This window comes from Oculina patagonica, chromosome 5 (genome assembly GCF_052425735.1).
Source record: "Oculina patagonica isolate OP01 chromosome 5, crgOcupat, whole genome shotgun sequence".
NCBI lineage: Eukaryota > Metazoa > Cnidaria > Anthozoa > Scleractinia > Oculinidae > Oculina > Oculina patagonica.
In genome coordinates this window covers 33250771-33265875 of record NC_135762.1, presented here as the reverse complement: position 1 = coordinate 33265875, position 15105 = coordinate 33250771, and the positions used below count along the sequence as shown (strand labels likewise).

At 38.9% G+C, this 15105-nt stretch overlaps 1 protein-coding gene across 2 annotated transcripts; it reads right to left on the bottom strand.

Moving 5' to 3' along the window:
• Nucleotides 1–494: 494 nt before the first annotated feature.
• On the bottom strand, nt 495–15044 carry LOC144653739 (N-alpha-acetyltransferase 15, NatA auxiliary subunit-like). Of its 2 annotated transcripts, none has more exons than XM_078513820.1 (22): nt 14895–15044; nt 14694–14778; nt 14411–14515; nt 13739–13827; nt 13370–13438; nt 11918–12052; nt 11276–11429; nt 8762–8881; nt 8573–8668; nt 8060–8166; nt 7505–7577; nt 7226–7392; nt 6548–6700; nt 6015–6223; nt 5523–5592; nt 5148–5292; nt 4433–4521; nt 4190–4298; nt 3300–3398; nt 2499–2642; nt 1769–1866; nt 495–1333 (listed from the first exon to the last, which is right to left on the bottom strand). In XM_078513820.1, the coding sequence occupies exons 1-22, from the start codon at nt 14943–14945 to the stop codon at nt 1139–1141; spliced, it is 2562 nt and encodes an 853-aa protein (XP_078369946.1). In that variant the 5' UTR covers nt 14946–15044; the 3' UTR covers nt 495–1138. The 2 variants fall into 2 exon arrangements, with proteins under 2 accessions (XP_078369946.1, XP_078369947.1); XM_078513821.1 differs by having other exon boundaries at nt 11276–11414.
• Between the last annotated feature and the right edge of the window lie 61 nt (nt 15045–15105).

Genomic DNA, 15105 nt, shown 5'->3' with positions numbered 1-15105 from the left:
AACAGAGCGCGATTTCCCTCCCCTTTTACAGAATACAAAGAACTTGTCCAGTTGAGGCTCTTGAAATCAGTCTCATTTATTGTGTAAAGTGCTCTTTATTTACTTTTTTTGTGTGAGTTTAAGCCGTTTTATTTACTGAGGTGATCAAGATGACCAGGAAGAACTAGCCTACCACTACCAAGTTGCCCTGGGCCGGGTTGTTCGAAAGGCGATTTACAGTAACCCAGGATTAAAAGTTGATTGATTTTCAGTTTCTCTTGTTTAAGTTGTTTTATTGCTTTTATTTTGTGGAGTTTGAGATAGGTCGACGTCAAAACTGGAGGACAGAAAATATAAACAGAAAATGTCACTAAAAGGTTTTAAAAATTCCAAATTTATGCTAATTCTGGATCAGTTTAATCGCTCTTTGAACAACCCGGCCACTGTATTTTCTAAATGGGTCTCGGAGATTAAGAAACGTTATTGAAGGTCGTTGTTTAAAATCACAAGTCTACCCCATCCTTCATGGTTTATAAGTACCTCCGTTGTTTCTCTTCCTACGTGAACTAGTAATTTAAGATTAATTTATTTTGAAGGTGATTTTGTACATGACGAACTTTAAACACTTCAGTGGAACTAACTCTTTCGTGAATTTGTCATTTATTATTCAAAATACACCGCATTGTGATTCAAATGATGAGAAGCAATTTCATGGAATAGCAGAGGGTGGCTCGTCTTTAGTTACACAGTCATTCTTTTGACGTCAAACTCTAAGTTGGGACATTTCTCCCGGGCGATCGTCTTTGCAAACAAACTCTGCGTCGATCGCGCAATGCAAGCGCACTGTACATGTATAACCCGCGTGTCTGTAATTCGTACAATGTATGTGTCAATTATTCATCAAAACATCAGCTTCTGCAAGGTATCGCAGAAACGCTTTCAACGGGTCTGTCTGGGTAGCATCTCTCTCTACCCCAAAAAGTAGACGAATCTTGAGCATTTTCTCATTAGTATTAAAAATCCTGGAACACAGTTTACAAGGGGCATGTTATCCTTCAACGCCTTTCAGACTGCTATGCTCCACAAATTTAAAAGATCCGTTTGGCATATCTCGGTAAAATCGCAGTTGTGTTTTTTGTTTTCTCTTTGAACATTCATTTCATGCTAAGCCGTCGCATAACGGTTCACTGCCGCTCGTCTGGGCTCCATCGAGGCCATTCACGGCTCCGTCGTCTTTTGCGAACACAGTAGCCAGTGGAAAGAGAGTCCTGCATTTGAGGAAGTACTCCTTTGTCAAATCACTGCACTCGCCGAATGTGCCTTCCAACAGTGTATTGTAGATCAACGTGCAGTTCTGTGAAACAATAATAAACAAAACGTTAGGCGATGGTACATCCACAAACCGTTAAAACATCACGCGCGTGCGCAGTTCCTGTGCAATTCCCGCCAAAAATTGTCCATACAATTTTTCGAAAGCTCTCGCTTAAACCCAAAAGTTAACGCCGTCCCTGGAAAGTTAAGGTTTATACGCAGCTTATGGATGGGAAATTTTATAATTGATCTCCACTGAGTTTCCCAGCTTGAAATTTCCTTTCACCGTACTATTTCTATAACAATTTCATCAAAAGTTCGCACACGAGTCAAATTCTTATAAAAGTTCCGAGGCGCCGAATACCGGACGCGACGTCAATTTTTGCGTTTGACCGCTGTGAATGGTACATCTCACTACATCTACGTCTCCGGTTAGCGAACTTGCGTACCAGCAATAAACCTCTTCATATAGCCTCACCTCTAGTGTCCTGTCTTCAAGATTGTCAGATAAATCCGTGACCAGCGCCAGCGCATCGTCTACCTTTGAGGCTTCCAAAAGGCACAGCATTTTGCTTCCTGCAAAAACCATCAAAGTCTTAAAGTAAGTGTGTGTGTAAATAAATAAAAGAGCTATAAAAAAAAACAAAAAAAATCAAAGTCTTAAAGGGACTATTTCACAGTTTTTTGTGTCTAGGCTGTTCTGAAATAAGTGGTAGGCAACTTTACCCATGAAAAGCATTGTCTTTGAACATTTAACGGAAGATATTACCTTTATTTGGGGATAGAAATCAAACTGCGGCTATAAATATCGATTTTTTTTTGAAGGCGCGCGGAAACAACTTGAAAATGTTGCCTAAAGTTTTCAAATTGCAATCCATTTCCATCCGAGCCATCTGCAGCCAAACGCGCTTCTAAACAGTTTGAGTGCTCTAAAATAGCAAATGTTAATAAAAATGGACCATTATATTTAGGTTTCCTACGACACAAATATAAATTTTGGCTGTTCAAAAACCTATTAAAATCCGTGACATAGTCCATTTAACTTTACAACCAAGAGTCTATTATTTCATGTCTGTCCTAGTTCATTATTTCATGATTTAGTCATTCTCCAGGGCCCTGGCTCATCGGGTGAATGAGCATGAAAATCATTTATTTATTTGATTCGGTGCCCGGAGTACCGGACGGGACTTTTTCGAGCCCTGCCTTACCTGAAAGCCTGTGAAGCAAGGATTGTGAATTTTGTTCCAGGAAATCAGAGTTGAACTGCTTCAGGTCTTTGCCGTCAAGCAGTGTTTTAAGTTCTCGTTCTATCACAGTCGCCACGGGTCCCTTCAAGTCCTTCGACTCCGACACTGAAGGAAAAAGAAAAGCTAGTCACAAATCTATTATTATAATAGCGTTAAGAGAAGCTGTAAGGATTGTTTACAACGGGCCTTTTTGCTACTAAATAACTTTAAGGGGCGGCAATTTATCAAGACACTGATGGGAAAATTCTTTGGCATTAAGGCATTGAACGTATACCGTAAAAATCTGATTATAAGCCCTGGGCTTATACAGCTTCATAAGGGTTTTTGTGTGTAGGGGCTTACAATGATATCCAGGAGGGCTGATAAGCAGAATAAAAAAACGTTCCGAAACGAGCCACGGGACTGTTGATCGAAATAGGTTTTTAAGTAAAAAACGCATAATAAAGCAACATTTAGCCCAGAGGGGGGCTTGTATCCGGGAGGGGGGGAGGTGCTCGGAATCGGATGTATTTTTTTGTTTCCAGGTAGATGGGCCTATAACCGGGGGGAGGGGGGGGGGCTTATAACCGGAATTTTACGGTATAAGATGGCATCCGCGGTTAACGGTTAATGATCCCTAATGGAGTCCACTTCGATTTTATCATGGGACCATATTTTGACGCCCTGATTTGCCCCCACAGGAAAAATGCCTTGGTTAATAACGAAAAACTATTTTATCGGCTCCAATCTGAAGAACTCCATGTCACGTTATAAACCATTCACCTTTGACAGCAAGCTTGACCAGGTTTTCGTGCAGCTTTGGATGGTTTGGATCAATAGCATGAGCGCGTTTGACAGACTGTAACATCAGCAGAAGTTTGCCTGCAACAACAAAAAAACAAGGAAACCTAGTCAGACATTAGCCGTTTTCACACTAGAGACGGACAAATCGTCAAAGGGCCTGATTACATGAGCCGGGCTGGTTCGTTTCCCTTTCGCCCGTTACATAGCCCGGTTGCCGGCCCCTTGCCGTCTTTCGCCCGGTTTCCTTATCCACATTCTTCCCTTTTTCGCATTGGTGGTTATTTTTTCACCAGCTAGATGGTCCCTCTCATCTTTTGAGGGTGCATGATTTTTCTCGGCTCGGAGACAATTCTGCCCGCCCGGGCTGGCGGACGCATACATGGATTTCCAGCCCGGCTCTCGCTGCGGTCCCGGCTCGCGTCCGTCTCGCTCGGGCTGGCCCGTCGTATCCGTTGATTTGTTGCGGACGTGCGAGATCTCGGCCCGGCCAGCCCGGCTCATGATCAGGCCCTAAGACGGACAAATGATCTAGTGTAAAAACGGGACGGGCACGATTTTGGATGTACAAGTCGTCTAAATTTGTCTGTCGATTTGGTCGTCTAGGGAGACGATTTTTCGAGGACGACTTGGCCGTCTAGACAGACAAGTCGTCTAAAAGCCGTCTTAAATTCACACTTGACGAACAAATCGTCAGACGACTTGTCCGTCTAGACGATTTGTCCGTCTTCTAGTGTGAAAATGAGCCATTATCACATACATAAGCCTTCAGCACAAAACAATTAGAAGCCAAAATGCGATGCTTGTTTTGCAAGGATGTTTTAGAACTAAGGCATAAAAACAGACATCAATGAGTTAGCCGCCATACATACTTTTTCGGATGCAAACTTCATACGCCAACAAATGGGTTTCTATTCTACTTGAAGCCAGATTCTGTAATGGACGCAGGAACTTGAGAGCTTGTTCTAGAGGGTCTGAAACCTGAAAAACAAAGTTACATTTAATGAGCAGGAAACAAAAATAATAACAATAAAAAAAACCCGGAGTGACAGCCAGGGCACTGAGAGTTGTTTTGACTGTGGAGGAAATACTGAAAATGGCATTGTAACACCTACCCTGCCTAATGAATCTGATTCCAAAGGCGGTTCCTTAAAAGAATCACCTTTCTTGTCACTCTCTTTGTTTTCTTTTACATCAGTGGTTGCTGCAAGTAAAACAAACAGTTTAACAAGCACTGGTACATGTATATTAATCTACATCATGACCAACCGCTTGTGACCTACCTTATTATAGGAAATTAACGCTTCATGAAATAAACGCGAATTTAAAAATTCGTGTTAATTTAGGTCGCGTTTATTACTTTTGTTGGCGCTGATTTCCGCGAAATTAATTAAGCGAAACGTTAATTTCCGCGATGTTAATTTCTGTTAATATTTCCCCAAATTCTGGAACTCGTCCAGATATAGTATACAGGCTAATTTTTTTTACGATATTTTCATGTCCCTGTTTTCAGAGGGCAGTTCGGCATCAGACACGTCAACTTCTTATGATTTGCCAAAATCATTCAATGTTGAAATGAAATTTGTTCTTGTTGTTGCCACAAACTGCCCTTTCTTGTGTTAATCGCCTTAATTTCCTTCATTTTTAAAATTTACCTCCGCTTTCGCGTTAATTTCTTTTATTCAGGAGTAAATTTTCCTTCGATTTGCGTTAATTTCCCAAAGGCAATGGTTATTGACTTTATGACTGGTTATTGCTTCATGTTTTGTGGTGTGGCAACATTGGAAGATTGTTGTGATAGGTTGAAACCAGCAGATGATCATCTCTCACCTTTCTTGTTTTCCTGAGCTTTTTTCTCAGCTCTTCTTTGTTTGCTGCGCAGTTTTTTCAAGTCTTTAGCTGACAGATCACTAGACCCTGCCTCAGCGTCTTCATCGCTTGCAGTCAAAGGTTTGTCATGGAGCCGCACATAACACTGTAATAAACAGCAAAATAAACAGATTAAATTCAGAAAATCAATCAATGTTTAGCATCGTTGAACTCAACAAGCCACTGGTCTAGGAAAATGACTTAACCATGAAAATACATGAATGAACAAGAATGAAAAGAGACATGTCCGTTTCTGTTGATTTTTACATGTGAAGTGCTTGTTTCAATCAGTTTTGATTCAATTGCAAAGTACAGTAATTATTAGCTTCACTTTACCTCTATAGCCATTTTGGCAGCTTTGAAGTAGAATCTATGACTCCGGAGAATATCCTCAAGACGAAGTAATCTGCAAAAAAAGTGTTTCAGCTTATTTTTCTGGCATGATGTGATTATTTTGTCGGATGCATCCTAAAATACCAGTAAATTATTTTACCACCAACCCATTCTACAGAATTTCCAATGTGTTCCACTTCAGCTAAAAATTAATGTTTTCTCCATGTGCATGTATGGATTAAAAATAATAATCTTTTTGAAGTACTGCAAACGTTTTGATTACTTTAATGTCATTATGAAAATAAATCTCTTTTGCAAAAACTTTACAGGAATCACAGTCAAAGTTGAAAAACTTACAAATGCAAGTTTGGAAGTTTGTCAATATTGCAATTCATATCCCAACCATAATTACTTCCTTGACATGTTGCAGTCATTAATTTTTTTGTCAAGTACTGTTCTACACACTGTCTTATATTAGAAGAATAAAACCCTTACCTGACATAAGCCCTTAACGTCATTTTCCTCATGCAGTAGGTGTGGAAGTCGAACTGATCTTCTGTTATTTCATCAAAATGTCTCTCGATCTCATGAGCTTTCTTCAATGCCTCTCCAAGCTTGCCGAGTCTTTGCATAGCATAGCCGCTCTCTGTTTGGAACCACATGCACTGCATCTCATTGAGGTTTTCTGCAGCACCAACGCCTTCCTGCAATACAGAATGTAAACAGCAATGAATGCCGCTGGAATTACTCCAGTTACTTTGCATACAATACCTAATCAAGGTGTTTGAAAGCAATTTCATTCAGCCTGAATTATAAGTTAAAGCAATGTTAAGCTAACCTAATTGTTTGAAAATAAAAGTAAGGTCACAAGAGCTGCATCTACACATCGTGAAAATTTAGGCAGACACCTGGGAAGATTTCCAGACCGTTTCAGTGTGGGTGACGAGAAAAAAATATTCTGTTTGTGCATATAAAACAAACAACAATTAACTATGTGGCACTATTGATTGTAAGATGCATGCACTCACCCTTGTAAATAAACCACAAGTCTCCTCAGCTTTTTGAACTTGATTGGCTCGTAGCTGGTACTTAGCACATTTGCAATTGACATATCTATCAGCAGTGTCCAGAGATCGTGCTTCATCCATACAATGGGCTGCCCTCTCCATGTCACCACCATGCTAAAAAAAGACATGCAAAAATGTAAATTCAATTTAGATCCAGTATCAAACACTCCAGGGACAGAAAGGGTACAGACATGTACAGTAAGTGAATCTGAATAATTTTTTTTGTGTCAATGCCATCAACACGTCTTGAATACATGGGGCAGGGATGTCGCTAAGAGCTGGCTGCCAGCTAATTAATTTTAATCGGCTGAAATAGAACTTACATGTAAATCCGGCTGAATTTTCACGTGAAAACAAAGACTTAGGTAAACTTTTAGAACTGCTAAGGCCAGAAAAGCCAGCTGGGATTGTTGATGAGCCGACTTAGTGCTTTCTTAGCTACATTCCCCTGATGTGGTTAGACATCAGAGCCAAGTTGTTCAAAGGGTGGATTACGCTATATCCACCAGATAAATCACTATCCAGTGGATAACTCTCATACCAAACCTACAATGTACTTTGCTATCCACCGGATAGTGATTTATCCGAAGGAAAGCGTTAACCACCCCTTAAACAACTGGGGCCTGCAGTTTCCATTACCTTATAGATCCTGGCTTTGACCATGTATGCCTCGATCAGCGTAGGCGTGTGTTCCAAAGCCTTGTCTATGTACTCCATCGCCTTCTTGCTGTCGCGCAAATAATCAAAATGCTGGGCAAGAAAATGGTAAACCCACAAGATTGCTGTTGGAGGCTCAAGATCGCCACCTGAAACAAAATTTGGGTCATTAAAAAACTTCTTGAAAACATGTAAGATGTGTGGACTAAGAATCAAGGAGTTTATTGACAGAACAAAGCAAATTATTGATGAGACACTAACCTTTCCCTGTCAAAGTTCCAAAGGTGTTCAAATTGTCCAGATAACCAAGAGCTATGTTTTCAACAATCTTTACCTGCGAAATGAAAGAGATCACTTGAATTGTAATGTTCTTGGAGTGTTTTATTCACAGCCTAATGGCATCGCACAAGCACAAGGCTGTTTTTAAACTACATACATGTATGTCTGTATGAGCACATTTGAATTCTTCAATGAATTATGTGACAATAATAACAAATTATTCATTCTATGTTCACTGAGCATTTTTTGCTCAGTAGCGCTATCAGAATCCATAAGTGTTTTAACTAATTACAGTTATCAAATTCACCAAGTCATACTACATGTATATTCCAATACATGGCAAATACATTGTGTAACGAACCAAACACAAATGATTTTGTTACTGACAAACATGACTGAATGATTAAAAATAAAATTCAGTAGCAAGAAACTGAAGTTGAATGCCAAGATCATAAATAATAATATCTTAATTGTTTTTTTTAACCTTGCCAGTTGTTTCCAAACATACATGTATGAGAGGAAGATGCAATAAATCACCTTATCTTTTTCTGTATATAAATTTCTGATGTTGTTAAACAATGGAGGCACTCCTTTATGAATCGCTGGTCTCATGTAGTTGTCCACTAATCTGGCAAATGTTTCACCTAAAAGCAGAAACAAATTATTTTGTTATGTTAAATTTTAAACTGAGTGCTGGTACACTTTTCTTCATTTGTAAGTCAAAGACTGCAGCCATACAAACTGAAAAGAGCAGTGTCATCTATCACATAATTGTATGTGCTTTATTTTTAATGTTGTGACTGGTTTTCAGCCAGAATGTCGCATGTCAGATTTTATCATGGGACACCTGGCCAGGCCTCAGTCAAAAGATCCTCACAGTATATAGCATAACAGTGGTTACGACTCTCGGGGTTGCTATGAATACCTTTGCATTCTCTAGAATCTTGCGTGGCTCCACCATACCTAAGGCATCCTTCCCCAAGCTCATCTATTGGTGATGAGTTTATAATCTTATAAAATGTACTTGGAAACATGTAAGAAAAAATGTACCTTTGGTAAATGTAAGCGGTACCCTCTTGGGGGACTGCGCTCTTGGATATGACTCCATATATTGCATGTACAGGTTATATCTGTCATCGGGATTTTCTGCAAAGACGCAATATATTGTTATTTTATCACAGATGCAAGCACACATGTATAATGTACAGAGAGGTCATAAAGGGTTTAATAACTACTAACCAAGTTGCATAGACTTCTCCAGTTCTTGATAGTACGTTTTATTTTCTGGGTTTCTTCTGAGTAACTCTCTGAAAACCTTCTCTGCTTCTTTGAAGTGGTTCATTTCAAGGAATAATGATCCTGGAGCAAACAAAATATTACCTGATTAGCAAACTTATTTGTTGACTTTCAAGTAATCAAAAAGCATGATAAAGAGATGGATGTATACAGTGAATTGCCTTGATGTGTGTCGATTGGGCATGATGCTTTATTTCAATTCTTTTCACCCAGGTGTATAACTAAATAAAAAAAAAACTGACCAGTCAGTATAAAAAATACTGACTGGCTTATGTAATATTTGCTTCATTAACACAGATGGAAGTTAAATACCATCAGCTGTGGGACAAAGCTCATGAAACTATACTGGATCCATGGATCAAATACTGTTAGTAATGATTCCATTAAGTGCCCTCTTTCCAATAAGCACCCCCTTTCGAATAAGCGCCCTCCTTCAAAGGTGTTTTTGTTAATAAGCCCCCCTATTTCAATAAGCACCCCCATTGTTATACGCGCCCCTATTGTGGATAACTGCCCCTACTGAAGTCATCGACGTCGAATAGATAAACTTATGAATATTTACTGTACCGTACATGTATACATTTACTGATAAAATGAACAATTATTTTAAAAGTAACTAAACTTTCAACAATTTGTTACTGTTACAGTTTATGTTATTGCTAGCTATTTTAAAATATATTAAAGTTTTGTTTTGAACATTTGGTTGTTTTGCAAAAAAACTAAATAAGCACCCTGTCTCAAATACAGTACTGCTCAGAAATAAGCGTCCATCATATACGCACCTTATACGCACATACGCACATACGCAGACGCATATACGCACATACGCAGACGCGCGTATGCAATGAAGCGTAAGCACATACGCAGTTCTTTGTTATTCATTGCTCTTGGTTCTCATTGTGTTGTATTGTTGGAGAAAACAAATAAAGTTTCTTTGCGAGAAAATTATAAAACAGCGTTGGTCGATCGAATGATAAAATCTTTATTACTTACCGAAAGTTCCAAGTTCATAATGGTATAAAACAGAGCGTTTCCAAAACATTCACGGAAATATCTCGCTGACATCGAAAGCAGAATTCGCTGCAGATGTAAAATAACTGTTGCATATTTTCGACTCTTTGACCACATCAGGTTAAAGACGAGGAAGTTTCTTTAGGGTTGTTCTTCTTAACTTTAAGAAGAAACCGAGTTGGAGTTAGCTCGGTCCCGCCGAATCAGGACAAACATAACCTGCGATCAGGCAATCTTCGGACAAAACATGAAGCACGTGTGTAATGTCACGCGTACGAATTGTTTGTGTTATGACTTAAGACGCAAATATTAAACCTCAAAGTTCAATCTGTCATTGAGTTTTCTTTAGAAAAACGCAATTAAATGTGTATGAAAGAATCTAAATCGGATACTTGCGTGCGGCGTTGTGTTACATTTATTTACGATGGAGTTTATTCGAAAGGTTTCAAATTACTTTTGACATATGCAAATTTTGCCAACTTTTGGACTCTTTTAGCTGGGCCGCGTTAAAAAAGCAAAATTTGTTTAACTCCTCTAAAGCTGTAATAACAATTGATGCCGTTATCTGTGTTAGTAATAAAGACAAGTTTCATTCAAGAAGAATTTAGGTTCTGGGAATTTTATGCTAAATTAACAAAAAAATAAAACAAGTTCATTTCAAGCTAGACGCGATGGCGCGTCACAAGTCTGCCTTTCAATTTAATATTCACGGAAGGCTTTACGGCTCCGATGTTTTTCATGTGGAATGTTTCGTTTGCCGACTTGAGTTTAGAGTTTAGAGTTTATGATGCGCCGTCAACATTGATCTTGTTTTTTAACATTTCTTACAACATAAACTTTTGGTCTCTTCACAAGGGTCGCACGCGCCGGCGAGACTTTTTATGAATTAATTGCCTATTGAAGCGACACAGCTTAGAAGCGAAAAAAAATATCTCTGGTTCTATTTTGCGTAAATGGGCGATTCAAACTGGAAAAGTGATTCCAATGAGAAGAAACTAAGTTCTATTAGAGTTTATATGATGCGCCGTCAACATTTATCATAAAGGTAAGGCCGGTAAGTCAAGTAACGAAAAAGTTATTTCTCCGTTTCTATCTTGCATAAATCGGCGATCTCTAAAAAGAAGAAATAGCAAGCCATCAAAGAACAATAAACTATGGACAAAAGAAAAAACAATAAGCTTGCTCATACATACTGATGAGCATACGCGTATACAGAGTATACGCACATACGCACATACGCAGACGCATATACGCAGATACGCATATGCGCGTATGTGCAAAAGCATACACGTTTTTCGCGTATGTTTTGGGACGCTTATTTGCGAGCGGTACTGTAAGCGCCCTTAAAGTGCAAAAGTAATTAAGCGCCCTGGGCACTAAATCGCATCATTACGGTACCCTAGTCATAGGTAGCCCTGGAACTAGAAGATGACTCTATAAACATACCTTTGATTTCTCTCACTACAAGTTTGTCATGCATGAATGATTCATATTCCATCAAATGATCCAAAGCCTTGCTTGGTCTCCCTGCTTCTCTCAGCACCATGTTTTGATACAGCAGCAGCTCACCATGTTCAGTGTCAAACTTTGGAGAAGAAATCTGAAGTAAATGCATAACAATGCCACCATTTAAACTCCTTGCTCAGACAGGAGTATCAGCAACTTTGATGGCACAGAGGACTGATTGAAATATTTGTTTTTGTTTTGCTACAATTTACAATGATGTATTTGCTAAGGGTGACAAAAAATATTTTGTCATGCAATAGCAACATTCAAACAGACCAATCAAATACATTTTTATCATAGTACATTTAACACCATTTCAGAATCTTAGAATTGACAAAGATTGAAATGCTTGTCATGAATAACATGCCTGATACATGTATGTAAGTATTTTGGGAAAGAAAGTTAGAACCTTTTTATAGCCAGCCTAAGCACATATAGTTAATCTGTCAAAAATTTTAACTCTACAGATTCACAGTTGCAAGAACTTGATTCACAAATGGTTTTTCCCCCCCCTAAACATCAAACAGTACCATGCATGCAACGTACAGTACAACTGTTATAAAACCCTGCGAGAATTCTTACGTTTTGCGTTTTTCGAAACTCTTCCAGAATTGTGAATGCCATGTCGTAATCTTTGAGGAGATGATAAGAGATAGCATAACCAATCCAAGATGCTCTTTGACCTGGTCTTAGTTTCAGCAACTGGTATCTGGTTTCCTAAGAGCAAAAAAAAAAACCAAATTGTTTCACTTACTATTGTAAAAGTGCAAATCTAGATCAAGAGTCAGAGCTGTACTCTAGCAGAGCCCGGGTGCCACAGGCGACCTACTTTTGTCTTTGGACGACTTGTATTATTTATTATCATAACAGCTTGTATGGGCTGGGCATCCAAGATTTCTTACATAAGAGCATTCGGGCACCCTGCAATTATTCTAAGAGCACAGCTTTGAGAGTACTATAAACAAAACTCTCGTCTGTTTGTCTCGAAATGCCGAACGATAATCGTCCTAAAACTACGTACTTCAAGGCAAGACAAACACTACTCGATCGTCTGCCGCCTTTTAAAGTTTATCTCGGAAAGATTTTTCTTTTGTTTTTCCCAAAAATACAACACAAAGAAAACTTAGAGGAATGAATAACAAAGAACTGCATATGTGTTTATGCTTCGTTGCATTCGCACGTATGTGTTGCAGTTAATTTTTGATCTCAGTTAATTTTTTATTTTAACTAGTTAGTTTTTTCTAACTAGTTGATTTTTTTTAACTAGTTAAATAATGGGGTTAGGGTTAGGGTATCATATATTTTAAAAAAATAGTGGTTCACCCAACGTTTCCTACGTAGCAGAGTGGTAAGGGGTTGGACAGCAAATCCAGAGGTTGAGAGTTCAAATCCAGTGCAGGTTAGTAAAAAAGAAAAATAAATAAATGATAGTACTTAGGGGAGAGGGATAGTAGCAGATAGTAGGGAAGGGTTAGTAAGGATGGGGGGAAGGGTATGAGATATCAAGGGGGGGAGGTGTTCTACTTTTTCTACTTATTAACCAAGAATAAAAAAAAAAAACTAACTAGTTAAAATAAAAAATTAACTAAGATCAAAAATTTACTGCAACATATGCGTATCTGTGTATGCGCCTATGTGCGTGTGCGTATGTGAGTATAAGGTGCGTATGGACGCTTATTTCTGAGCGGTACTGTAGTTTCAGAGCTATAACTGCTCTCTTAGTTTTTTTGTACAATGATATCATCCTTTGGGTTGGTGGTTATTTTTTAGATCATTTTTAATAATGAGTTACACTTGTGGGAGGCGCAGTGGCCCAATGGTTAGTACACTGGACTCCAGATTGAGTGGTCCAGGTTGAAGCCCTGGCCAGGGTCATTTACTCTCACAGTGCCTTTCTCTACCCAGGTGAAAAATGGTTACCGATGAATTAATGCTACAGAAACTGGGATAAGCCTGATGGGTCACTAGGCTCTAACTCGGACTTCATACGTCATTAGACATAAAAAGAATTCATTAAATATTTAGTGTCCATACCCTGTAGCCCTCAAGGTCACGCATCTGAATTTGTAACAGTGACAGATCTCTCAAAATCTGAATGTTTTCCTGCAAAGGAAAGAAACAAGATTACTTACATTGTATTAACACTTGCACTTTTGCTAGAATACATGAACATATGGTACAATCAGTAGATGGTACATGTACATTATGAGCACCACACGTCTTTTGTGCTCAGTAATCGAGTATCTGACCATTGTACAGGTTCCATTCTTGTTGGGCAAACTAAGAAATAAGTATTTTCTTTGAGTACATGGAATGAACTATGTACAGGTGCATTGTATGCAATAACCAAAAAGGTATATTGTTAAGGTATTGCCAGGTACAAAAACAAATTTGACAACCAACCTTATCCCATTTTAGAGCATTCCTGTAACACTTGATTGCCTCATCATATTTCTTATCTGACCTCTGTAGCAGTCCATAAACGTGCCAACCTGCCTTGGCAGTCAAGGCAATATAACACAAGCAGAAACCACTATAGCTGGGTATTTTACATGACTACTGCCTTAAATCTACATGTCTGTCTGACACCTCTGTAAAAATCTAGGGATAAAAACCTGGTTTGTGACCATTCAAATAAAAGCTTCTGAACAGCACTTTTCATGTGATGTTTTTTTAATTCAATTTTTTTTGCATGATTGCTTAAATTGGCAATTTTGGGAGTAAAATGCTTTTGAAAACACAGTCACAACATTATATTTGGACTTGTAAAATGCATACGTCATGTATACCCTCCACCCCCTAAAAAATAACAGATTTGTGAGAAACTAAAAAATAATTCAAAGTAAATTTATAGACAGCTTCAAGCAGTAATAAACAGCTGAAATTAATGCCAATAGTGGGCATTTTACATGTCACATGTGATAATTGGCTCACAGCTCGAGTCACACATTACAGTAAAATAACAAACAACGACAGCAAATACACAATCACGTAAATTCCATTACCAAGTAAGTGTTTTTGTTGGCCACATTTTATAACCTGCAGAAATTCACACGTCTAATCTATCAAGGATACACACATGACTTTTGAGATCATTTCGAAGTCCTCGACGAACAAACTCGTAAGCTTCTTCTTTCCTTCCAAGGCAGTTGAGAGTCAGTCCCTTCATAGCCAAAGTTTCTGTTTCACCAAGAAAGATTCGAGTATAAAAATGGCATTTAAAATGTTATCATGTGAAACTAACAAATGGCGATAAATAACTTAAATCGGTAAACTTGAAAGTTTTATACGCATTTGTGGTCAAGGTACACACATGTAAAAATTCACTGCGCTCATCAAACGTAAACAATTCTCTCACCTCCATGTTCCGAGAACTTTGGATTCGAAAGGATCTGCTTGGCAAATTTCAGCCCATTCTTGTACTGCTTGTGTTCGTAGCATTTCTGCAAGAGAACCACAAGAGGAAGTGAAAACGCACCCTGAAATCGACAAGGCGTGCTCAGTCACGACTCCTATCCGCGTGGTACGGACGCTACCCGCACCCTCAGCGATCACTTACCAGGATTCTCTTGAACAAAGCGTTCTCTTTGGGTGGTAGAGTAGTCGGCATGGTGGTGAACTACTCAAGGACAGGCCTCTACCACCGAAAGGTTAGATTTGCTCGCCGGCCTCGTGGAACGAACGAAAATGGCGACTGCATATGCGACTGCTGATCGGCTACCCACAGTGCACTGGGACATCGGTGAAGTTGATTGATTGAGTGACCAAGC